The 24,803-nt window shown below is 38.1% G+C and overlaps 2 protein-coding genes and 3 non-coding genes across 5 annotated transcripts in view; 2 read left to right on the plus strand and 3 right to left on the minus strand.

Moving 5' to 3' along the window:
• The window catches only part of MCM4 (minichromosome maintenance complex component 4), a 14,477-nt gene extending 7,956 nt beyond the window's left edge, over positions 1-6,521 (plus strand). Inside the window, exons 11-17 of the mRNA XM_015818058.1 lie at positions 1,048-1,307; positions 2,163-2,528; positions 2,944-3,071; positions 3,885-4,092; positions 5,020-5,248; positions 5,400-5,533; positions 6,162-6,521. Of these exons, the coding sequence (XP_015673544.1) occupies positions 1,048-1,307; positions 2,163-2,528; positions 2,944-3,071; positions 3,885-4,092; positions 5,020-5,248; positions 5,400-5,533; positions 6,162-6,254 (1,418 nt within the window). The 3' untranslated portion in view covers positions 6,255-6,521. The remainder of the gene's footprint in view (positions 1-1,047; positions 1,308-2,162; positions 2,529-2,943; positions 3,072-3,884; positions 4,093-5,019; positions 5,249-5,399; positions 5,534-6,161) is intronic.
• An 8,760-nt stretch (positions 6,522-15,281) lies between these two features.
• Positions 15,282-15,354, minus strand: TRNAA-AGC. Its single transcript has one exon. It is a non-coding gene; the product is annotated as a tRNA-Ala (tRNA).
• Positions 15,355-16,005: 651 nt separating this feature from the next.
• On the minus strand, positions 16,006-16,078 carry TRNAA-AGC. The gene has a single exon. It is a non-coding gene; the product is annotated as a tRNA-Ala (tRNA).
• A 466-nt stretch (positions 16,079-16,544) lies between these two features.
• TRNAA-AGC lies at positions 16,545-16,617 on the minus strand. Its single transcript has one exon. It is a non-coding gene; the product is annotated as a tRNA-Ala (tRNA).
• Positions 16,618-17,767: 1,150 nt separating this feature from the next.
• UBE2V2 (ubiquitin conjugating enzyme E2 V2) overlaps positions 17,768-24,803 on the plus strand; it is a 12,376-nt gene continuing 5,340 nt past the window's right edge. The window contains exons 1-2 of the mRNA XM_015818059.1: positions 17,768-17,815; positions 21,764-21,909. Coding sequence (XP_015673545.1) covers positions 17,800-17,815; positions 21,764-21,909 — 162 coding nt within the window. The 5' untranslated portion in view covers positions 17,768-17,799. The remainder of the gene's footprint in view (positions 17,816-21,763; positions 21,910-24,803) is intronic.

The raw sequence follows: 24,803 nt of genomic DNA on the forward strand, positions 1-24,803 counted from the left end.
TGCTCAGATGAAACAGGGCCAGTACCAGGCCGCCCAACCAACGCTAGGCCGCCCGACCAGCCAGGCAGGCCAGCACCAGGGTCCAAGAGCCAAGTAATGGGGGCGAAGTCTAGTCTCCACCGCCAGGCCGCCAAAGTACTTCCAGGCCGCCCTTCCAAGCCACGAAAACGGGCCGAGAAAATAAGCCGAACGCCAGGCCCGCGCCCGGCCGGGGAGCCGAATAACATAGTCCGGACCAGGCCTCCACCACCGGGCCGCCCAAGATCTTCCTGGCCGGAGTTCCTCCCGGCCGCCCGAGTCATTCCAGCCGCCCGAAATCGTCCCGGCCGGAGTCTTTCATGCCGCCCGAGCTCTTCCCGGCCGCCCAAGTCCTCTCCACGCCGCTCGAGTCCTCCCAGCTTTGCGGCCGAGGCCTCCCAATTAGGCCGCAATCGAACAGGCCGCGTCCTTCCGGCTGCGGTCGTCTACACTGGGCCCAAGCTGGAACCGGGCCCAGGCTAAAGAGCCGAAACGGGTCAGGGCGGGCCTAAAACGGGCCGGGTGGGCTAAAACGGGACCGAGCGGGGGTTCGCCCACCCGCTCATCACCGCAAGCCCCCCCGAGGCACCCCCAAAACACCCCATATCCACTTGCCTGGTTTGCTTTTGCTGAAACCGGCATCTCTAGATCCTCCAAAACACAATAATTTGTTCCAAAACAATTTTTCTATTTTGGGTACAACATAATTATTTCACGAATCCAAGAATGATGGAGTTCATTTTGGATGTGTTATCTTTATTGCTCAACAAAATAATTTCCCATGTTGATTGCTTATTATAACATACCGTATTTTTATTGAAGGTAAGACATAACCACCAAGGTGGATCTATCTATTTGTTGTATATTACTTAAAATAATATTTCCAACATATAATTATGCAGGAGCATTACTAGTATCCAGTTGTGACTCCATAATCTAGCCAAAGTAGACAGCTATTGGATTAACATTTTAAGAAAACTCTCTCTATAATATATATGGTAAATCTAATACTATTTTATTTTTGATCAGGAATCTACAGAGCAGTTCCTGTTCGTATCATCCCAAGAATGAGCAGTGTAAGGTCTGTCTATAAGACTCACATTGATGTTATTCATTACTGCAAAACTGATTCAAAACGTCTTCATGGACTTGAAGAAGGAACAGAACAGAAAATGTTTACAGAAGAACGTGAAAAAATGCTTCGAGTGCTTTCTCAAAAACCAGATATTTATGACAGACTTTCTTCAGCTCTTGCTCCAAGCATATATGAGCACGAAGACATTAAAAAGGTAAGGAAAACTTAAAATTATATTTGAGCAGCTGAACCAGATGCTATGTTGATGAAATGCATGAAATACTTTGCACACCTCTTGGAACATGCATTCTAATAAATTATGGTCAAATTATGAAAAATTAATAAAATTCAGCAATGAGTAAAGTGGTTTTATATTATGTAAGGCATGGGGTTTAAAACCTCAAACACTGATAATTAGGTGCAAGTATAAGAAGTGAATTTTACTTAAAGGATTTAGATAGCATTTTCTTATAATGATAGTAGAGAACTTTAGTGGTTTACTACAGGTGAAAATCCATTATACTGATGGCTCAGTATAAATGAATGAGGCAATTCATTTTGGGAGTATATAAAATAAGATACTTCATAATTTGAAACCAAACAATATAAAATACTTAACTTGGATAGCTAATGTCTATTTCAAAAGTAAGAACCCTGCCTAGGGGAAATCGTTGTATCTTGTCAGAGGTTTTTAATACTATCTTAAATTGCCCCTTAAATTTTTAAAACATGCATCAATTAATTCAATTAAGATTTGTAGTTTGGAGGTTTAGCCTGATTTTGGGTATGTTTTTAAAAGGCTAATAAATGAGATAACAAGATATGTCTCTAAGCAGAGTGCAAGGAGATTTTCTGAGAAGTAATGCCTGTTCTATGGAAGAGATGCATATAACCACACATATCCATGAGATTATATCACTTAGATGTTCTAAAAAAATGTTCCATACATATTAATCAGATAACTAATTATTATCTGATTTGAAATTTAAAAATCACATGATTCATTTTGTTAATAAAATGATTAAATCTTTTAAAAGGGGGGAGCCTTGATCTTGACATTGTTTTGCAGGGCATTCTTCTTCAGCTATTTGGAGGTTCAAGAAAAGATTTCAGTCACACTGGCAGAGGTAATTTCCGGGCTGAGATTAATATTCTGCTTTGTGGAGATCCTGGCACCAGCAAGTCACAGTTGCTTCAGTATGTTTATAACCTGGTTCCAAGAGGACAGTATACATCTGGAAAAGGTTCTAGTGCTGTTGGTCTTACAGCATATGTAATGAAGGATCCTGAAACAAGACAATTAGTTCTACAGACTGGAGCTTTGGTCCTCAGTGATAATGGGATTTGCTGTATTGATGAGTTTGATAAAATGAATGAAAGTACAAGATCAATGCTTCATGAAGTTATGGAGCAACAAACACTGTCTATTGCCAAGGTAAGCTTAATAAAATCTGCATTTTAAAATTTTGGTAAATTATATTATTCCTTCTATATCTGGCCTCCAGGTGTGAGTGCAGATAAAATAGGATAGGACAAATAAGCAAGCATGACAGTCCAACAGGAAAAAAATTCAAATAGTATAAAGGGGGGAAAGCCAAAATGGTTGAGTTTATGGGGATGATAAGAGAAAGGGGGTGTCCTAAGAAAGGTCTATTGACCAGAGAAAGAGTTAATATTTGCATGTCCCACTAACATTTAGTTTATGGTCTTATTCACACAGAACAGTTAAGAAATGATTCACTTACAGAGTTTTTATAAAAGAGTAAAACGTATAAGAACTTTGTTGCTGCACTTTCATGTAAATGAGACCCAGAATTATAAGAGAATCTCAAATCTTTTCTTCCTAACAGGCTGGAATTATTTGCCAGCTAAATGCTCGTACTTCCATTTTGGCAGCTGCTAACCCAATAGAATCCCAGTGGAATCCAAAGAAAACTACAATTGAAAATATCCAGCTTCCCCACACATTGTTATCCAGGTATGCTCTGAAATATATGCACTATCATTGCTAGTAGTTATTTTTGCATAACATTACTCTTTTGTTCTCTGCAGACAGTTTTTCACCAACTCCCTACTAGGGCTGTACAATGCTTTGGATTTAAAGGCAAAACAGTATATTGAAGTGTAAGGAAGGAGTATTCACAGAGCACTTGCTTGTAACTCTTCAGAACTACTGTATCTTCTGGGATTGTGTGACTGCTTATTCAAGAAGGGGAAGACGCTGGTGTTAAATGTTCAGATGAGGGGAAGCTGTTTCACAGACCCTTCTATATTGCTTTCTTGGTATATTCCAAAAGGAGGCATTTTGTTCTGATACTTCAGATCTGACATGGGTGCGCTTTCACTATCCGCAGGTGCTCCTTAAAAGAAGCCATGGCTTTTCCTGGAACTACATAAGCAGAGGAAAATTTAAATATTTAAGGAGGCAGCAATAAGGATACATGCCACTACAAGACCTAAGATTTGTAGCTTATGGGCATTCTAGTCCGTTCTCAAAGAAGCTTATTGTGTGACTAGTCTCAACCCAACCTGCCTCAACAGCGAGCTGAATATGGGGGAAAATAGGAAGGCTCACAGACATGTCCTCTTCTGTGTGAAAGGCAGGACAGAAATCAAATAAATGAATATGCCATACATAAAAAACAAAATTCTAACTTAAATTTTACTGGATAAACTTCGCATTCCAGAATGTAATAAAATTAATGTTTTTGTAACTTGAGATACTGTCATTTTTCAAGAAGCAGTCCTATTAATGATGGAAAAATCATTCATATTGTTTTATTCCACATAGATTTGATCTCATTTTTCTTATGTTGGATCCTCGTGATGAAACATATGATAGACGTTTAGCTCATCATTTGGTTTCATTATACTACCAAACTGAAGAACAGGTTGAAGAGGAATACATGGATATGGCAGTACTTAGAGACTATATAGCTTATGCTCGTACTTACATCAATCCCAAATTGAGTGAAGAAGCAAGTCAAGCTCTCATTGAGGTACAAGCAGGCTAAAACATTTTTTAAGTTTTGCACAGCACACTTTTTAATTACCCATCTGATTTTGAAGTCTAACAGTCATTTAAAGCTCTAATGGGAAATATAATTGCAAATTATTCTAAATTAACAAGTATATAAAAAGGGTATTTTATTTGAAAAGCATGGCCTAAAATATGATTACATGAGAATAGGGGAACTTTGCTCTGGATTAAATCCATTTGGATGGAGTGCCTTTGTATAAATAGATGATCCCATAGGAAAAATTGAGGCACTCTCCAGAACACTGTGCTGCAGAGAGAAGGAGCACCTCTTAAGTGTTCTTAAAAGGTATAGATCCTCAGAAATGAATGTATTGAATAGGCAAATAAACTTGATTTAGAACTGATTGGAGTCTTATGTCAGTATTAAATTTAAAATAGAATTTCATGCATTAATTTAAGGCTACTTAGTTGAATATGTGAACTTAGGTATTGTTTGAAGAACTCTGCCCTAAACATATCAACTCGTTAATTGCACAAATGAATGCCCAAGGATTCGTTGCAGAGAAATGGATGGGTGGGTGGTCACTTTCTGCTGCAAACTTAAGTGTGGATGCGAGAAGGATGAGCTAATTAAAGGAATTGCTTGCCTACATAGGTCCAGTTACATGTTCAATTAAATTCTAAGTAATATACATTACATATATCCATTACATTAATATTTAAAAGGAAGATAAAGCATCGATACCATAAATATTGAAAATTATATGAATACTGTCACCCCATCTCCCAGTGGCTGAGGGTAAACAATTTAGCATTGTTTGGATTAAATAGTAGAACTGGTGTTTTTTATATTTGTAATCTCTTTCTCAGTTATGTCTCCTCTAAAATGTTTAATCTGTATACATAATTTATGCAAACAATATTACAATCTTTTCTTCTCTACTAGGCATATGTGGATATGAGAAAAGTTGGAAGTGGTAAAGGGATGGTTTCAGCATATCCTCGGCAGCTAGAATCATTGATTCGTTTGGCTGAAGCTCATGCTAAAGTGCGTTTTTCTGCAAAGGTGGAAACAATAGATGTAGAAGAAGCAAAACGTCTTCATCGTGAGGCGTTAAAACAGTCTGCCACTGATCCAAGGACTGGAATTGTGGACATATCTATTCTTACAACAGGTCTTCATATTATAATAATATGTTTTGTATAAATATTTTTCCACATGATGATAAAACTAAAAATACTTGATGCCATAATCTGGAATTTTCTTTAAGATATTAGAATGTAGAACCCTCTTCCTATGATTTGTTCCTCTTTTTGCTCTTAAAGGGATGAGTGCCACTGCCCGTAAGCGCAAAGAAGAATTGGCTCAAGCTTTGAAGAAACTTATTCAGTCCAAGGGTAAAACACCAGCTCTAAAATATCAACAACTTTTTGATGATCTTCGTGCGCAATCTGAAACAGTAAGTTTGAAACAAGCTTAAGAGTTTGTGTATTTTATCTCTAGCCGACAAAGCACTTCTATTTATTTTTCAATGTTTTGTCTTGACTTTTATTATTTATTTCATAGCTACTGAAAAGCCGTAACTACTAATCAAATAAAATATTATGTCTTATCGTGCTATAAGAATCTATTTGCATTTTTCGTAGGCAGCCAGAAAATGCAAAAGACAATGTGTATGTTTTGGAGAACAATGGTGATCTGGTTGAGACCATTTTGTCTTTGCATAAATTGGAGGACGGTTATTTTAGAATACTTTTTCCAGTCTGGTTCTCTCTGTTGGATTACAATTCCAGCATGGAATATGATTTACAGCATTTATAGGATAATAGATTGGAGAAGGCTACGTTGCCAAGACTGATTATGTTTTTCAGAGACTTTTATCAGTGTTTCAGGAAGTATTAAAATAATTGTTTTAGATATCTGAATCTATTATATAATTTCTAGATTATATGTACATTTTGAATTATAGTTGAAGAATCTTGAACTTGAGTTCAGTGAAGAAAAAAACTGATGGAAGATAAAGGAATGCTGATATTATGCAGGTTAATTAAAAGTCATATTTGTTCATTTCAATTTTTTTCTTCAAGGCTATCACTAAAGAAATGTTTGAAGAAGCACTTCATGCATTGACTGATGATGATTTCTTGACTGTAACTGGGAGGACTGTGAGACTACTTTAATTGAAACACCATTTTGCAGTAATTTAAAAATACTGTTTAACAGAGGCTGTCAACATCACCACTGAACATTAATGCCTAAAGTTTAATTTTTAAAAACTGTAAATACTTAAAGCACAGTGGATTTTATCTTCATGAATATATTTCCTTAGCATTTTAACCTGAATAAATTCTATACTTTAAACACCAGGGGTAGTAGAGAATTAGAATTCAAAGATTGTTGAAATAATGTTACAGTCATTATTACATAAAATTTTTATATGTTACAATTAAAAAAATCTGTCATCACAAACTTCAAGTAATTGCATCTGTTTGGCTGAAATACAGTGGTTGATTTTTTTTTCTTAATAATTTCAGCAAACAATTCAGGTAGAAGACTGGGTCGGTGAATCTTGCCACATCCTTTATGTGTATTGTGGACAAATCTTCATTTTTAACTTTTAATTTTCCATCTGAATATTTATAAGCTCACCTTTGCGTAATGTAGTTAGTTTTGGTAGTCCTCATTAGTTATTATTGTTCTGAACTATTGTATACCACATCAACATATGAAAGATAACTTAATATTTTGAGGAGCAAATTGGTTTTCCTTTTTGATTCCCCCGAAGAGTTTGTTCTGAGTTGCAGAATAGGAAATGATTTTAATCTTTTCAGTGTAGCAAATTGATGTCATATTCTGCCTTTATAATATATCATATTTAATTCAACTTCTAAGTAAGCTTTTATAATATTTTTTATAAATGCTGTAGGTTATGGCAGAAGTATAGGACATGTATAATATATTTATAGCACTGAAAGTCATATGATGTAGTGCTTAAAATATTGGATTGACACTTAACTCTACCCTTAGACATGGAGATTTACTGGGTGACTTCAAGCCAGTAACACACATGCTCAGCCAAACCCTGTTCCAAGGGCTGCTGTTGTGAAAAAAAAATAGGAGAAGGGAATGTTGTGTATTGCCCCAATCTGAACAAAATGCAAGATATAAATCTAGTAAATACAGTAAAAGCAATAGAAAATATGAGATACAATTTTAGAGTTCGCTTGACCTTCTGCCACTGTTAAGCAGCTTTTCTTAGCTGAGAAGATGACAAAGATCTCTGGGTAAGGCACTTAATGACTTGATTTTGAAATATGCAAAGAATAGAGCCTGCCATCAGTCAGAAGTGATAAAAATATTCCTGTCAAATAGAAGTATTAGCAACATAGCTTGTAATTTTCTTAAAACACTATACAACTTGGGTCGTCTATAGCTGCCTATTTCAGACAAGTGAATCTGAAGCTACAGCGCCAGTAAGTTATAAGCTTTGAAAATCAAGTGGCTAGAATTCATTTAAAATGAAAATAAGATGCCAGTATTTAAATAGAAAGCATACTAGTATTCAAACAACAAATAATTGCTCTTGGCAAATCTCACAGAATGCAAATAAAACTTGGGGTGGGGGAAGCAGACGTAGGCTTCGGAGAGAGAAACTAAAAACAGGAACTAGCACAGAGGCTTTGAAACTGAGTCAGAGAGCCATATAACATATTAACCATTGAAAGATCTGTTCCTAATTGTCACTAATATGTCAGTTCATAAAGGACTTCCAAAGCTGACTCTTGGATAATTTATGAACACAACCTGTTTGTGCTCACTGTATCATGTATAACACAAGGGATTTGTACAATTGAGTAAACATTCAGGTCAAATGTGGGTAAGGAAGTATTCTTGATGTTCTGTTTTCAAGCATTGAGAAACCAAGTACTAGAACCTGGAAATGAACAGCCGTTTTAAATTAAGTCACAAAGAAAAACATTGTAGAGAACAAAAAGGATAACCTTGACAGAGAGAGAAGATCCCTTACCAAAGTGATGAGCAGATGAACACTGCAGAAGACCAGATGAGAGGGGTGGGTCCAAAAGCATCTCAGAGACTCCAAAATTTCTATGAAGATAAAAGAGGCAGAGAAACAAATTCAGACTTAAAGGATTCTGTTGCTATAGCCAATCTTAAAAATAGTTTTAGGCAAACCTGGCATTTGTTTCTTAGTTTGGTCTACCTCATAGGGCTGACTAATATCCATACAAATGATTTCAAATTACAACTGCTTTTTAGTCCCTCATAAAGAATGACCAACTTGAATCATATCAGCAACGAATGCCATATTAGAATGTTAGGCAATCAATAATGCTAATCAGATATTAGGCTAGTTGTTGCCAGCTAAAGGTGGTGGTGCTCATCTCCATTTCAGGCCATTGAGCCAGTGTTGTCCAAACACATAGGTTGGCAGGAGCTGGGGCAAGGACAGGAGTTCACCTCGTTGCATGGAGCTCAGGTCTTGAACCTGGGTTTCCAGCTGACAAGCCCAGCATCTTAACCAATGAGCCACAGATGGGGACTTGCTATTAAACTTCTTTATGATAATAAAGCAGAGGCATGCATTTCAACACAGAGAAGTGTACAGAGGATAGAATTTGAAATTTATGACATAGTAGTGTACAAGGTGTGCATGAACAGAGATTAGCAAATATTTTCAGCTCTTTGGCACATCTGAAATTTTAAGAATATAGGCCAGTGGCTCTCAACCTTTTTAATGCCGCGACCCCAACCGGTAGTAAGTGGAGGACTAAACTGGTCGTAAGTGGAGGACTAAACCGGTCGTAAGTCGAGGACTACCCAACCGGTCGTAAGTCGAGGACTTTCCCTGCCCGGGAGCGCCGCGCATGCATGGTTCCGCCCCCTGCGCCGGCCGAGGCGTAGCTGGCAAGCGGCAGAGACGGAGCAGGCCGACCACCAGCTGGCCCACCCCAAGGGAGGTAAGGCACCCACTGGAAAAGGAAAAAAATGGTGGACAAAAAAAATGGCGGACAGCATTGCTTGGCGACCCCCGTGAAATGGTCGATCGACCCCAAATGGGGTCCCGACCCACAGGTTGAGAACCACTGATATAGGCTAATGACAATCAGAAGCCTTATCAGTCAAAATGTCTATCTTAGGGAACATAACTGGTTACAAAACATTTTATTTGCTGTCCCCATTCCCCTTCTGCAGGATATTCCAACCTATCGTTTTTTGTCCATTTCTGGGTATGCTGAGCCTTTATTTTTATTTTGTAAGGAAAAGTTACATGGCTCATTTTGACATTCTTTGGAATAAAGATGTAATAATGGGCACCCTGCTTTGTCACATACTTATTTCTAATTTATTCTAAGATTTCTTACACTGAACAGGTACTTTATTCCTATATAAAAAAGAAACTAAGATTCCTGAAGCCTACATGCAAAACCTTGTACTGTACACCTTCTGTTCTAACTTCCTGTTAGCAAATTGTCTCATCTTTGCAACAGAAAAATAGCAATGTTTTATATTGAATAAGGTGAAAGTTATGCTCCAAAACTTTACTTGGGCTGTGTGTTAAAATTGAGGCTACCAAATATCAATTTTGCTTCCCATTTTTTATATAAGCCTTATTTCTTGGTCACACTAAAAGTGATATAATTTTGAAATAGGCTTGAATAGATTAGAGGACAAGAGCAGATTATAGTTCAACCAAGCCACTACTTAAACCTGAACAGGTTTCAGTTTGCACAACAACTAGCCCAGACTTAACAAATTTTCTTCTGGTATAAGCAGTATAAATCCTTGCACCACAACGAAACTATTTTCTAAAATAAACTAAGAGGATTACTGTTGGACAGACTAGCATAGATTTTATACCACTGCTGCTATTGGAAAAATATTTTCCAGTTTGTTGTAATAATTATAACCACAAGGAGGAGATGGAGGCAAACTTGAATGAAGCTGAATTACAATTCTATTTATTTTTTTCCATGGTGGAAATAAATAGTACAATGTTAATCAGTTTAATATTTTTTTTTTAAGGAAAAGGGACAGCAACATATTACTAATATTTGTAGGGAAATATTAACAATGACAATTTATATATTAAATTCTATTCAGAAGCAAATAGAACACGTAGTTCTCTTTTCAGCAAAAGATAGCTAGCTAAAAATATATTGAAATAGCCTGCCAAATGGAAATTGAAACTATGTATACATATATTCATGTTTTTGCGATAATGAAATTAGTTCAATTAACTGTACATCTGTTCATACTACCGCACTAAAAACATAATTATACCCTGATGGATGAAATGTTCATTTTGGGATTTTAAAAAAATGCCTCAGATGCATGTCATCATTTTACAGTCCAAAAAATAGTAAGATCGCATCTTTGTGAAAGATTCTAGGATGCACCCAAAAGGGATATGCCACAATTGTTTTAAACTGGTTTTAGACAATTTTGACTTTATATTTACTATGTAAAATTCTTTGTATTTTCCATTTGTGTTTGAAAATAAACTTAACTCAGTCAAGCATATTAAACAGTAGCCCAAATTAGCCAAAATAGTAATTTCTTAGCATGAAAAGCATGGTTAACTTATCAGATTGGAACTGTACAGATCTAGGTTCAAGCTGAGCTGCACAAGCTCACTGGATGACTCTCAGCAATCATTCTGTCAATCAAATCTACCACATAGGATTATGATGTGGGGGTGGGGGAAACGGGAGACAGTGTTTACATGTGCTGCCTTGAGTTCCTGAATAAATGGTAGGATACAAACCTACAAGTACGTAGCTAAGGCTATTGTGAAGCTAACCTGCATTTATAGGACTCAAGACTTGTCCGTTGCATGCCAAGCAGACTGCCAACATTCTGAAGTGAGTCAAAGCTGGGAACATACACAGGTAGACTAACTCCTAACTTCACTCTTTTTGCCACAAATGCAGTTTTTGTCTGAAGTTGCTGAAGGAAGCTGGAAACAAGTGTGATTTAACATCCCCCATCAGCTGCATATTTAAATTGGAATATTCAGGAAAAAGGGTTTTCCAAGAGTTCTCTATTCAATAGCGGATTATACATTTATTTATTAAATTCTAAACTGCTCTATTTCAATTGACTGGTTGAGTTCACAGAGTTAGAAACAACAGTACACAGTTATGTATACCCATAAAGCAGCAACTGTTAATGTGACATCACTCCAAATTCCCTAATAATTCATAGGACCCATCAATCTGTCTCAACCCAAGGCCTGAGGGAAATGCCAAGTTTAAAAAAGAGTGCTTAAAAATAAAGAAAGTGGGACCAGCACAAATCTCAAGGCAGGTGCAGTGATAGAAAAGTCCCACTTCCTGGATCTCACAAGTAACATTCTTAATTGATAAGAACTGAATCAAGCTAATCCTATGCGTTGGAACATACAGGATGGAAAGGTGTTAAAGATGTTAGGTGATCTTTCAGTATGGCATAGGTGTTATGCCACATAGAGCTTGATAGGTAATAACCAGTACCTTGACTTATATCCACAAGCCAACTAGTAACTAGTGCATCTTACAAATTAGGGGTGTTATAGTGTGTGGGCACAGAAGGCTTATCTCTCATAACTAATAGTGCCACATTCTGAACCAAACGTAGCTTCTGAGTGGTCTTCAACTATAGAGTTCATTGCAATAGTTGAACTGCAAGTGCTTAAAGCATTGATCATAAGTAGGGCTTCTTGATCCAGAAACAGGAAAAGCCAGCCAACGCCTTTTGTGTGTTATTAATTGCCTGATTTATTGCTTCTGGTGTTTATTATCCCTGTACAAGTTTGTTCTTTATGTGTTTTACATAACAGGCAAACAGCAACATGAAGTCTATTCAGAGTTTTCTATTTTCCTTTATGCTTTTCTAGTGGAGATTTATTTTTTATTTATTTATTCAATTTTTATAGCCGCCCATCTCAATTAAAAAATATATTACAATTAAAGCATTAAAACATTTACAAAAATTAAAAAATAAAAATATCTAAAATAAATATACACAGCAGCCAGTTAGCCAGAAAATGGCTCTTGACACATTCAGCACCTCAGACTCAGGAATATAGCCAGGCCTTTAGGGCCTTACAAAAGGCTAACAGGGTTGGTTCTGTTCTGATCTTCAAAGAGCCAGATGTACTAAAATGATGTGAAAATAATTACATGAATATTGCTCCTTTATTCTCAACTGTCACTAGATTCTCAAGAGGCAACTGTGTGTTTGTTCAATTATACCTGGTGTGCCAGCTGTGACTCTTCCTGAGGTAACTGAAATGTTTCTGGAAGCTCTAACACACAAGGAATTTATCTCTGGAGCAGAAGCTCTCAATGTACATGCAAAGCAACAGAGTAATAATAATCATAATATAAAACCAAAAAGAGCAAGTAACAGAGAAGATGAAAATAATAATACTATAGCCATACAACATGGGTAAATATAGATAGACATACCATGTGTCCCCCCAAATAAGACCCAACCAGGAAATAAGCCCTAGGATGATTTTTCAGGATGCTTGTAATATAAGCCCTATCCCCAAAATAAGCCTGAGTTAAGATAGTCAGCATTGTGGTTGCCCTGGTGGGGTAGGGGGGGAGTGACCAGCTCGACATCACTTGCATTGGGGGGGTACCTGTGGTGGCCCAGGCAAGACTTAGGGGGGGTTCCAGGAGTCTTCAGTAGAGGGAGGCGGGACCAGGACAGGCACCAGGGCCTGATCCACCAGAGGAGCCTTGCCGACCCTCTCGGGCCACGTGGGAGGCACCAGGATGGCAGTGTGGGCTGCCCTGGGTGGTGGGCACACAGCTTGGCCCTTGAACTTCCGTGGCACTGGGATCCCGCTGCCTGGCCCTGCTTCCCTGAGGGGATGCCTGGCCGCGCTTGCTTCCTCCTCAAGGCTGCTGCTGCTATGTTTGCTCTCCATGCCCAGGCTGGGTTTCCCCGACTGTTGAGGCAGGTGGTAGGGCAGGGATGGCCTGGCTATGGGGCCCCGAGGTACATGGGTGCGGGGCATGTGCAGCAGCTCCAGGACTGGGATTGGGCGGATCGGGGAGGGGAGTCCTGGCTGCCTTTTGGGGATGGGGGCTCCTTGCGCTTCCTGTTCGCCGGGATGTTTGTTGGTGGGGCGGCAGGTGGCCAGCTCATCCCGTGTGTGTGGCGGAGCTGGAGGACAAGGTTGGACGGCAGGCTGAGTGTGCAGGGGCCGTGGCATGCCACCCTCACCCTGCTGTTGCCTTGCCTCACGGCAGTGGCACCAGCAGCAGGTGGAGGCGGAGGCACAGGGGGAGGCATGTGATCCGGCCTGCCAGATGCACCACGCGGCTGCTTTTGTTGTGGCCACAGGCAAGCAAAGGCAGTGGGATGGAGTGGGCCGGTCGGCCACACAGTGCATCCAGTGGGCCGGATTGTGCCTCCCTCTCCCGTGCCTCTGCCTCCACCTGCTGCTTGGAGAGCTGACCAGGGGGTCACAGCACTCAGACTCACCTGTGCTGCATGGGCTGCGCAGCCCCAAAGTGGCTGCTGGACACCATCGGCCCCACGTTCCTGTGCACCTCATGTCTGCGTGCCTGGGAGGCACCTAGGTGGGCTGGGTTGAGGCCGGGGACGTGGCGGCCGGTTGAAAAAATAAGGTCTAACCTGAAAATAAGCCCTAATGGGTATTTTGGAGCAAAAATTATTATAAGATCTGGTCTTATTTTCGGGGAAACACTGTAATACAATACTGTAAGGATTAGGTGTTCAGCAGAGTGATGACATGAGGGGAAAAAACTGTCTCTGTGTCCAGTTGTTTTGGCATGCAATGCCCTATAGTGGCATCCTAAGGGGAGGAGTTGAAACAGATTATGTCCAGATGTGAGGGGTCTGTAGATATTTTCTCAGTCCTCTTTTTGACCCCGCAATATACAGGTCGTCTATGGAAGGCAGCCTGGTTGCAATTGTTGTTTTTGCAGTCTTAACTACCCTTTGGAGTCTGTACCTGTCCTGTTTGTTTGCTGCACCAAACAAGTACTGATGACAGACTCAATAATTCCTCTGTAAGAACTGTATCAACAGCTCCTGGGGCAGTCTGAACTTCCTAAATTGACGCAGGAAGATCATTCTTGGATATGCTTTTTTTTAGTGAAGGTTCTAATGTTAGGTGTCCATTTCAAATCCTAGGAGATTATAGAATCCAGAAATTAGTGCAAAACATCAGATAGGTAGCTACTTAATCTCTGATATAGAGGTCACATATTCCCCAAATTGAAAGATCTACAGTGGTTGCTAATGCTTGGTGTAATGCTTAAGGCCTGACCATTTGAGCACATACCATTTCTGTTACAAATCTATTGAAAATTATATTCCTCACAAAAGATCTTTATTTTTTAAGTTGGCAGATTGGAGAGAGTATTCTATTGGCATTGATTCTGGGGAGCAGTGTTTTTCAAGATTAATTAAGACCAGGGCTTTTTTTGTCATAGAACACCCAGAACGGAGTTCCGGCACCTTTTTGGGATGGAACCCTGTAGGGTAGGCAAGGCGGGTTGTATGATGTGTGTGAGTTCCGGCATCTTTTTTTTTTTTTTTTTTTTTTTACAAAAAAAGCACTGATTAACACACATATATTTGATTTGCCTTAAGAGTTGGCTTTTTTTTTTTACTTTTTGCATGTAATTCTTTAATGGTTCCTTTGTTTGGTTTCTGACATAAGGCAGTTTGTGTTCAGAAAGACAGAATATAAACTGAGTCAGCAAATATATAAATAAATACAAATAGCAAATGATTTACAAAAAACTGAGTTCTGTTCTGTGGAAGAAACATATCACCTAATTTATCAAGATTATTTCTTTAAGCAACTCTAAATCTGTGAAGTATTGCTGTTAAGTATTAACATAAATTAAAAAGTGTTCACAACATCCATCACTTTATAAACCACTAATAATATTAGTTTACTTTTAAAAAAATCGCTATTGTTTTAAATTAAGGCAACAATTGCATTGCAGTTCCAGAATTACTTTTTCTAAGATTAACACTTGAATAATCATAGCAGCTCCAGAAAATAAAAAGAGAAGATAAAAGATTGGCTGGTTCCTTTTTTTATCTCCATTATGTATGACATATTGTTGACCAAAACGTCTTTAATAAACATGCAGCGTGTACTTTTCCAAAGAACAAAATAGTTCCTATTAAAACGGACTAAAAATGAAAACTGGAGAATGCGGGCATCGATCCCGCTACCTCTCGCATGCTAAGCGAGCGCTCTACCATTTGAGCTAATTCCCCTCCCTTATTTTCAGTATGGAAGCTTCTGTATAGAAAGGTTTGTCAAAAAGAACAGGCAATTATCAAGGGATTTCCGTTGATGTACAGATCATTCAGCAGCAAAATTGCAAAGCAACAGTCTATAATGAAAACAAGCCCTTTATATCAGGAGTTGGAAGTCTGTGCTTGTGATAAAACAGAAGCAAATAGTAGTTTTTGTAATTCTCTTTCTGTGTTTAATTAAACCAGTCCTACTTCTTACAATAATAACCATTCAATTGCAGGCACTCATGAAAAGAAATGGAAACTTTTGCTATACTTGATCTTCCATTTATCTTATATTCAATAAATAATAATATAACAGTCAAAAGCAAAGCTTTGTAATTAAAAACATGATATTAAAAAACTAACCCGTGGATTGATTCTACTACCTATCACGTGCAAAGCGAGTGCTCTACCTTTTGAGCTAATTTCCCACATCTTTATTGTACACAATACATTAGTCTCATTTTAAAAAAAAAACATCCCAAAATTCTAAAGTATGATTCTACTATGCATTAGTTTTATTAAAAGTTAATGCATATGGGAGAAGGGGAAATATACATGACTTAATTTGAATGTCCCCATCCCCCCCCCCCGCGTATTAGCTTTTTTAATATAAAAAGCATAGAGTGGAGAATGCGGGCATCGATCCCGCTACCTCTCGCATGCTAAGCGAGCGCTCTACCATTTGAGCTAATTCCCCTCTTAACGGTGTACTTAACCTCTGATGAATCACCGCAGGAAATAAATGGACCAGAATAAGTACTACAACATGTTCTCCATCAGCACAAATACAGCATTCCTATCTGGTTCCTTTGGAAGAAACTTAAAGCAATATAAAAAGGGCAAAAATACACTTCTTCAAAGGCAAAGATTCACCCATACAGCTTATTGCAGCTGAAACTGTGAGATGTCTGCTGCTTTCACTCTCTTCCCCTCCTGAATAATCAAATACGTTTCTCTCCCATAGATATGTTCCAATCTTCCTCCTCCCTTAAGTGTCAAATATCCAAGAAACTTTGAATATCCATTCAAAACCTCAGTGATTCATAACACTCACTGATGCAGTAATAATCTATCCTGGATTATTAACTAGCAATTTGCCTTAATAAGGGAACTGTTAACTATGGGCTGTATGAGGAAGATGTAATCTTTAAAAAAAAGCACCTTGGAGAATGCGGGCATCGATCCCGCTACCTCTCGCATGCTAAGCGAGCGCTCTACCATTTGAGCTAATTCCCCTTCCCGAGTGTATTTTTCAGTGTTCCATTTAAAAGTAAACAAAGACGAAGGCTTTCACGTTACATATATTAACTAGTAAACTGGATTGGGTATTCTGCTTCACTTGACAGCTTAATTAAAAGTAAAACATGCAATTAAGTGTTGTAAATCTATTCCTCCTCATATATTAAGTAACACATGAACTAATTAAGTAACAAGTAAGCTCACATATGAGATTATAGTAAAAAAAGATATCCTAATGTGATAAAAGCAGCACTAAATGCTCAGGCAGTCTTATCTATGGTGATAAGGTGTCATGGCACGTGTCATTTGCAGAGGGCAATGCGCTTTTGAAGGTTAGTAAGTCTGAAGAAAGCATTCAATTTCAAACTGGAAATATACAGTTTCATTAGATTCCTATAAGCATAGTACTGGGAACAGTAAGGCTGGATCTCAAATCAAGCTAGAAGTCAATAAAAGCTACCACTCCTCAAGATAAAAATCACCCAATACTGGCAGCATTTCCTTCTGGTCCTAGTCATTCCTATGATCTTCTTTCTCACTAGTCCAGGGGTAGGCAACCTTGACTCTTTTATGACTCGTGGACTTCAACTCCCAGAATTCCTGAGCCAGCATAGCTGGCTCAGGAATTCTGGGAGTTGAAGTCCACGAGTCATAAAAGAGCCAAGGTTGTCTACCCCTGCACTAGTCTAAGCTGTAAAAACTGGTCTGCATACTTAAATTTATACTTCAGGGGAATTTCAGCTAGTGATTACTGCCCACTGAAGCCTATTCCTCAGCAAAACTAGATAGCCCAACAAAAGCTAAGCATTATATGCTGAGAAATGAATGAACTCAGATGGTAAAACACTTTAGCACAGTAGCAGTAGCTTATTGCACACAATCTATATAGCAGATTTCTCCAGAATATTCCACTGGTTGGAACCGCCCCACCTTCCCCAACCACGTTCTTCCATTTACGCGGCAGCACTAACACGCTCTCCCTCCCCAGCTGCAAAGGCCCTCCTCATTCTAGCCGCGAGATTCACGGATCTCGCCACCCAAAAAAAAAATTAAAAAAAATAAAAAAAAGGTTCAGTGAAGGGGAGGGGCTTGTTTCCAGGAAATGACGTCGCACGCAAAGCAACACTCACGGCTGGCCGCCAGTGTGTTTCCGGCTGGTGGGGGAGGGGTTTGGACAAGATGGCCGGATCCACAGGTCTGTGCTGAGATTGGGGTGGGGGTCATTTGGGGCTTCCTGCGGGACTGTCGGTTGGGAGGGAGGGCTTCGAACGTGGGGCCGAGACTAACCCTCGGAGGGCGGCTGAGCGGCTTCAGTAGAGCCCGACTGAAGATCCACCCGGGGAAGCGGAGGAGAGGCCGAGGGGTTGGCGCCGGGCAGGGAGTTCGCTTGGAAGAGACCGGGGAGGGGAAAGGAACCGGGTTAGAAACGTGTCGGGGTCTCTTGTCGAGGGCGTCAGACGCGCCCTCCAAGGCGGCTGTTGTATCTTGACGGGCGGGGAGCGGTTTTCTGGGTTTTCGAACCTTTTTCTGTGGCGGAAACTTACAGGGTTGGGGCTGTGCGAGCTGAGCAATGTCTTCGGTCGCATCCCTTTCCAGTCACATCGCTGACAAATGCGGCTCTTCCCAAGCCAGCCTGAACTCAGTCGCGTGTTTCGTTTCGAAAATTAAGTCTGGGACTTAACATGATTAACAGAGCTAAAAAAAACACAACCCAATGAGTTTAGGCTGGCATCTTCACTTACTACTCTGTTGGTTCTGAAGAATGCTTGTTTTTAAGGTTTTTTGTTTTTTTATAATCTCATGCACTTTCCTCCTCTGTCATCTTGGCTAACTTCCTTCGGATCTTCCAGGAAAGATCTGCCACTTAAGCAGTTTTATAAGCTTGGGATTTTGCTTAGTTTTCTTCCTTTTTTGATTGTTGCTTTGCTTTTTTTGTATAGGCAGTATGATAAAATAAATGTGAATATTCTTTCTCCTTTGTAGCATGCAATATGCCTTGCCTTTTATATTATTTTGTCCATATTTCCTCATTGCTCACATTTTTTCCCTTGTTTGTGGAGAGGACATATAAGTTAACCAGAAATTCACCCTATGGTGCTTCTGAATGATGTGGCATTTCAGTGAGTGTGGAAAAATAAAACAAATGATTCAGTGTGTATATGTATTATATTTACAAGTTTTATTTTTCTAGTATTCTAAATTAATAAAAAAAATCTGGATTAAATCATTTCTTACTAGGGGTTCATGAAATGGCATCATTGCATCTCAACTCTATTTAAATGTTCTAGTGCTACAGGTTCTGTTCTTACATCATTAATTTGATGCTTTAAGCTGTCTAATTATTGTGACTTCAATCCATTGTTAATATAGATGGGATTGTTAAATCAGTGTACATTAATCATATTACCTGGAGATGCTGTTTTATTCATAACTTCTGAGTTTCCCATGGGCTTCCAGTTGCCATGATAAGATAACTAGGCCTTTGGCAGCTGCCCTTATATACTGATTTGCTTAGACTGTAAATATTGTTTCTTGTTAAACAGGATGTGTTTTGCACACAATGGATGCTTAAATAATTAAATGTAAGTAATGTATTATTTTTATGTTTGTATCTTCCTCATAAGAGTCCAGTGCAGTATGCAAAGCAATACAATAAGCCATTGCTTTAAAATAAAATACTTAAGTTTGGAATAGATTTGTATCTATACAAATGTTTTAACAACAGGCATCTGTTTAAGAGTTTTGATTCTTAGTATTATTTCTAAAAGTATAATAAACATGTGTTTTCAAGTATTATCTAAACCTTGACAAATTAGGGCCAAATCTACTTTTAAGAGGGAAATTGGTAAGTAGGATATAATAACCAAAAGAGACGCTACAATAGGATTTATACTAAATAGTGAGATGAAGCGAAGTCTTAATTGCCAGCCTCTATGTGGGACCAGCCCCATATATGGGACATCAAGTACTTGGTGAGGCGCTGCCTTAAATACCTGGGTCTGAAAATATTTAGGGCTTTATGTGCTTGAATTGTGTCTGATAAAACTTATAAATAGTCTATCAGTTTTTTTAGGATTGGTATCTATTGTGCTTAACTGTTTTGTTAAAATTTTGACAGCTGCATTCTAAATGAACAGTAGTTCACAGATTGCCTTTAAAAATAGCCCAATATATAATATATTATATAAATCACATATATAATATACCACATAAATCTAATACTGATTACCTTTTACAATGTATAATAGTCATTGATGAGTAAATAATAGATTCCTATAACCTTAAAATTATTAGACTTCCTAAACACATATACTTTTGTGAAAGCAGAAATTGCTTAGTATTTAGCTAGTTGAAAAAATGTTGGTAGGTGTACAGCCATTAAAGCATATTCTAAACATATTTAATAAGTAATACATTAGATAACAATTACAATTGGACAAATGCTAGTGTATATCCACTTTTTCTTCCAAAACTGTACATTTAGGAAGTCTTATGGGAAGCAATGATAGTACTGTTTACAAACATGAGAAAAGCAATTTATACATCTACATCTAGTTCAGATAAGTGTGTACTGAACAAATATAGTGTGTGTTTATACCTTACATTATGTAGAAATAAAATATTTCTACTGCTTTTCTGTAAGAAAAGGTAGCTGTTTAGAATTTGCTAAGGAGTCCTTTTCCACTTTGTCTGGATTCACAGCATGGAGTAGGTTGAGTCTGTTTTTTATTTGTGTATTTCAGTATAATAGCTATAATTGTTAATTTTTTCAGTATATTTTAATAAAATAAAGTTCAGAATTGTATATTGAACTGCAGGTACCATCTATTAAAAAGCCATAGATCTTTCCTCAGTTTGTGCCTCCAAAAGCAAAATTACTGTGTGGGCATAGTAATATTCAAGCAACTTAATTGGCACTGCATGTTTGCATAATTGTTAATCTAAACAAAGAATCATGTATGACCATATCTGAATGAATAATCTGATACCAATTCCAGTGACTAGTACAATTGTGGATTTGGAGCATATAATTGATAAGAAAATGAAATATAAACTTACTTTTCGCCAGATATTTTCCCAGACCTAGTACCTTAACAAAAAAAAGTATTTAATTTTCAGGCATAGTGTATACAGGTAGTCCTAATTTACAACAGTGGTGAACAAGCAATATGTATGACTGGTCCTCAAAGTTCCACACCCCTGTGATCATGTGATTGTGATTTGGCGCTTGGCAGCCAGCTTCCACTTACAATAGTTGCAGCATCCCATAGTCACATGATCATCACTGCAACCTTCCCTGCCAGCTTCCCACAAACTGGGAGGTGAAGGCACAGGTCTGCTCCAACTCCCTGTCATTTTTCCATCCTTCCACCCTCCGGAGCACCTACCTTGTACCTGGCCATGCTCTACTGAATGGCAACAGTCAGTTGCCTGCCCTCTGGAGCACCCACCTCATGTCCTGCTTGCTCAATATAATAAAACTAGTCAGAAATACTCTTGTCTGTAGTTTCTTATTTTGTCTAAACCACAGAATTACAGTCATCAGCTTTACAACAAATCAGTAATTTGTAAACCATAATCTGAGATTGGATTCATATTCTAGCTTGTTCTAAAACTAGTAGTTAGAATCTTTCTAATTTCAGTGCTTCACTATGGAAAAAAAGTTTTCATATGTTCTGGAAAGAAAAAGGATTAAGTCAAGGTTTGATTATTCACATTTGACAATGTTTCCTGGAGACTGATAATATGAACTGAAAAAATTCTCACTATCAATTGATTGGATTTGACTTCCAAGTATGAAATTTGATATTTAGAATCTACCATTTAAAATAAGACTAATGAGAAAATGTTTTTATTCCAAAATAAATTAAACATCCATATAATGTGAAATATCCATCTAATTTATATACTGCTCATCTCGCAGTTCAAGGGCAACTCTGAGTGACTTACAACATTATTTTATGCATAATGGTTTAATTTCCAATTGGGATGTACTTTGTTTACCATGAAAGTGTTTTTGTTTTGTTTAAATACATTCTGATGTGTGATTTATAATGGTTGGATTAGATGAAACGTAACAGGTTAAATAAGTTCGTAATACTGTTTTTAACAATGTTAATATTGCCTCATTTCTTTCCAATAGTTAAAGTCCCTCGTAATTTTCGCTTGTTGGAAGAACTTGAAGAGGGTCAAAAAGGAGTAGGAGATGGTACAGTAAGCTGGGGTCTGGAAGATGATGAAGACATGACACTTACACGGTGGACAGGCATGATTATTGGACCACCAAGGGTTGGTGCTGCAAGTTAAATATTTTTCTAAAAAGAAACGTTTGTGTCATGTTTTAAGAGAACATGATCATTGGTAGTTAATATAGTTACATTCCAGTCTTCGTTTTGTATTTGTCAGGAGTGTTTTAACTAATAGAAACTAATAGAGGGAGTTATAAAAAAATATTTACCTTTTGGGGTATTTTGGAAATATTTCAAATATGTCCAATCTAAGACATGAACAACACACTTATAATAATGACAAATACCTTTATATATATGTTTATTAACTCTGTAATAAAAACATATATTGAGAAAATAGAGCTCACATGTGGCTATTTCACAAAGCGAAACATACATGAATTTTGAGTGCTACTGTCCAATAGTGAAATATATTATCTTATTCCGCCGATTCAGTATTGAAATGATACTAGATAGCTACAGTTTGCCAAGAAGTTTTTATTTTCAGAAATAACAAATCTTGGCCATATTAGGCTTCTTGCAGATCACCCTCCTTTCCACTAGTGTGTGTACGTATGTATGTGTGACGAGATCAATTGGCCAGTATTAAAGAATCCAAAGATGTGTTGCTTTTCCTCCTTTTTTTTGTGGGCTTTTCCCCGGGGGTTAATATGTGAGATAAAGTCAAAAGACAGAAGGGAATGAGAGCTCCTGCCACATGGAAACTCACAGCTCACCCTCTCCTCCATCCACTGTATCCTTTTTAGACCTAGATGTGTATCTGTTGCTGAGTTTGAAGTATGATTTTCTTGTTAGGTATCCCATCATCAGTTATTGTGCCTGTTTTAGACATGACTGCCTTGTTAGTTTTGTGTATCAGTATTATACAGCATTTTGCTCTTTGATACAAATTTGTATCTTAGAACTAAGCACAATTTAATGAATTTTGTTTACTTGCTGTAAAATAATTTTAAGTAGGATAGTGTTTACACTATAATTCTTTTATTTCTATTTGTACTTCTTTTTTGTAATTGTACCACTTATTAGTTTAAGTTGAGAGAAGTTCTACAGAATGGAGATCCTAGCACTGAGAAGTTTGAGGATTTACTCAGTGCTGTTGAAGGAATTGTTATTTATTATTAAATTTGTTTGTTGCCCATCTCTTAATGAAATGACTCTGGGTGGCTTACAGCATAAAACATTAAAATCATCACATATAAATATATCTAAAACAGTAAAAATAGAAGTTCCCATTCAAATAAAATTATAATTAAAAGATGAGGAGGGAGGGAACAGGATGTGTATGTAGTGGGGGAGTGGGATTGCCTCTTAGGACCCCAAGCCATCTGGCAGAGCCAGGTCTTCAGCCTCCTGCATAAGGTTAGGAGGGTGGGAGTCAATCTCAACTCAGGGTGTAAGATGTTCCAAAGGGCAGGAGCCACGGCAGAAAAGGCTCTTCTGGCCCCAGACAGCTGAAATGCCTTAGCTGATGAAGCCCATAGCATGCCTCCTCTGCTGGTGCTGGTGGGGAGGGCCAGTCCCAGTGGAGTGAGATGGTTCCTCAGGTAACCTGCACTCATGCCATGCAAGGCTTAAAGGTAATAATCAATGCCTTGAATTGCTTCCAGAAGCAGACCAACAGCCAGTGCAGCTCACGGAGCAGTGGTGTAATTTGGGTCATTCTTGGGACCCCAAGAACTGCCCCCACCGCCGCACTCTGCACCAGTTGAAGCCTCTGAATGCTCTTCAAGGGTAGGAATAATAAATATTTTTTCAGCTTGAATACAGGAAGTTGAATTTGGCTGACTCAGAAGATTCAGTCAAGATTAATGATAGAAAAGTATAAATATACTGTTGACAGTTCCTCCTGCTTTCAAAAAGAAGCAAATATAATTTACTTGTAAATATTTTTATGGCATTCATTAGAATTGTCATATGGAAAGAACTCTTGAAGTAAGCATTCTGGAAGGACATGCTAACACTTCTATTTTAGGGTTCTTGCACATATATTTTCAATTGAAACTTTTATATAATAATCTTTACCAGGTCATGTCTTTAGGATGATTAATACAGTTTCAAATGCAGCTTTAATAAAAGTTTCTATTTTTTTTAAAGTCCAAAGTTATAATTGATCAGAAGAAGGTTTCAGTTTTTAGATTTCAATTAATCTAAAAGATTGATTTGATTAATTAATTTATAGTAAGCAAATGTCTCTAAGTCACGATTACAGTAAAGGATTTATACTTGGTTTATCATCTACCTAATGTAAATATAAAAAAAATTAAACACATACATAGCATTCATTTTGGATTATTACAGTTAGTATTAAGAATTTACATCATCAGTGTCTTCATGTGTATTATTTCAGTGATCATCTAGAAAATCATAATTAGACCTTAAAGTCAGGGCCTTCATGTATCTGTTACAAAATTCCAGAAAATATTTCTGTTTATTACACCAAAATCAATGAAGAATCTATCATATTAGAATTATTATTCATTTAAAAGGATTCCTTCCTATTTTACCAAATGTGCCATTGGTTGGAGGTATAGAAGGTTTTTCTTATTTGAAGCCTATACGTATATTTAGTTATTGCTTTATATTTAAATTTTTAATGTTGGAGTCATAGCGCTTCAATTAATCTAAATCCAGATTGGAAATAGGGAGATTGTAAGCCCTCAGTATCCTGGTCCAGTAAATACACTATTTGCAACTTTACTTCTTGAAGCTTTAAGAGTTGGTTCTGGATGGGGAGCAACAGACTCAGACTCAACCCTTCCAAGACTGAGTGGCTGTGGCTGCCGGCTCCCAGGTATGGTCAGCTGACTCCATCGCTGACTATAGGGGGCGAAACTTTGGCTCCCTCAGAGAGGGTGCGCAATCTGGGCGTCCTCCTGGATCCACGGCTGACACTGGAAGACCAGTTGGCGGCTGTGGCCAGGGGGGCGTTTTACC

The sequence above is a fragment of the Protobothrops mucrosquamatus genome, unplaced genomic scaffold (assembly GCF_001527695.2).
Source record: "Protobothrops mucrosquamatus isolate PMUCROS unplaced genomic scaffold, P.Mucros_1.0 scaffold671, whole genome shotgun sequence".
Taxonomy (NCBI): domain Eukaryota; kingdom Metazoa; phylum Chordata; class Lepidosauria; order Squamata; family Viperidae; genus Protobothrops; species Protobothrops mucrosquamatus.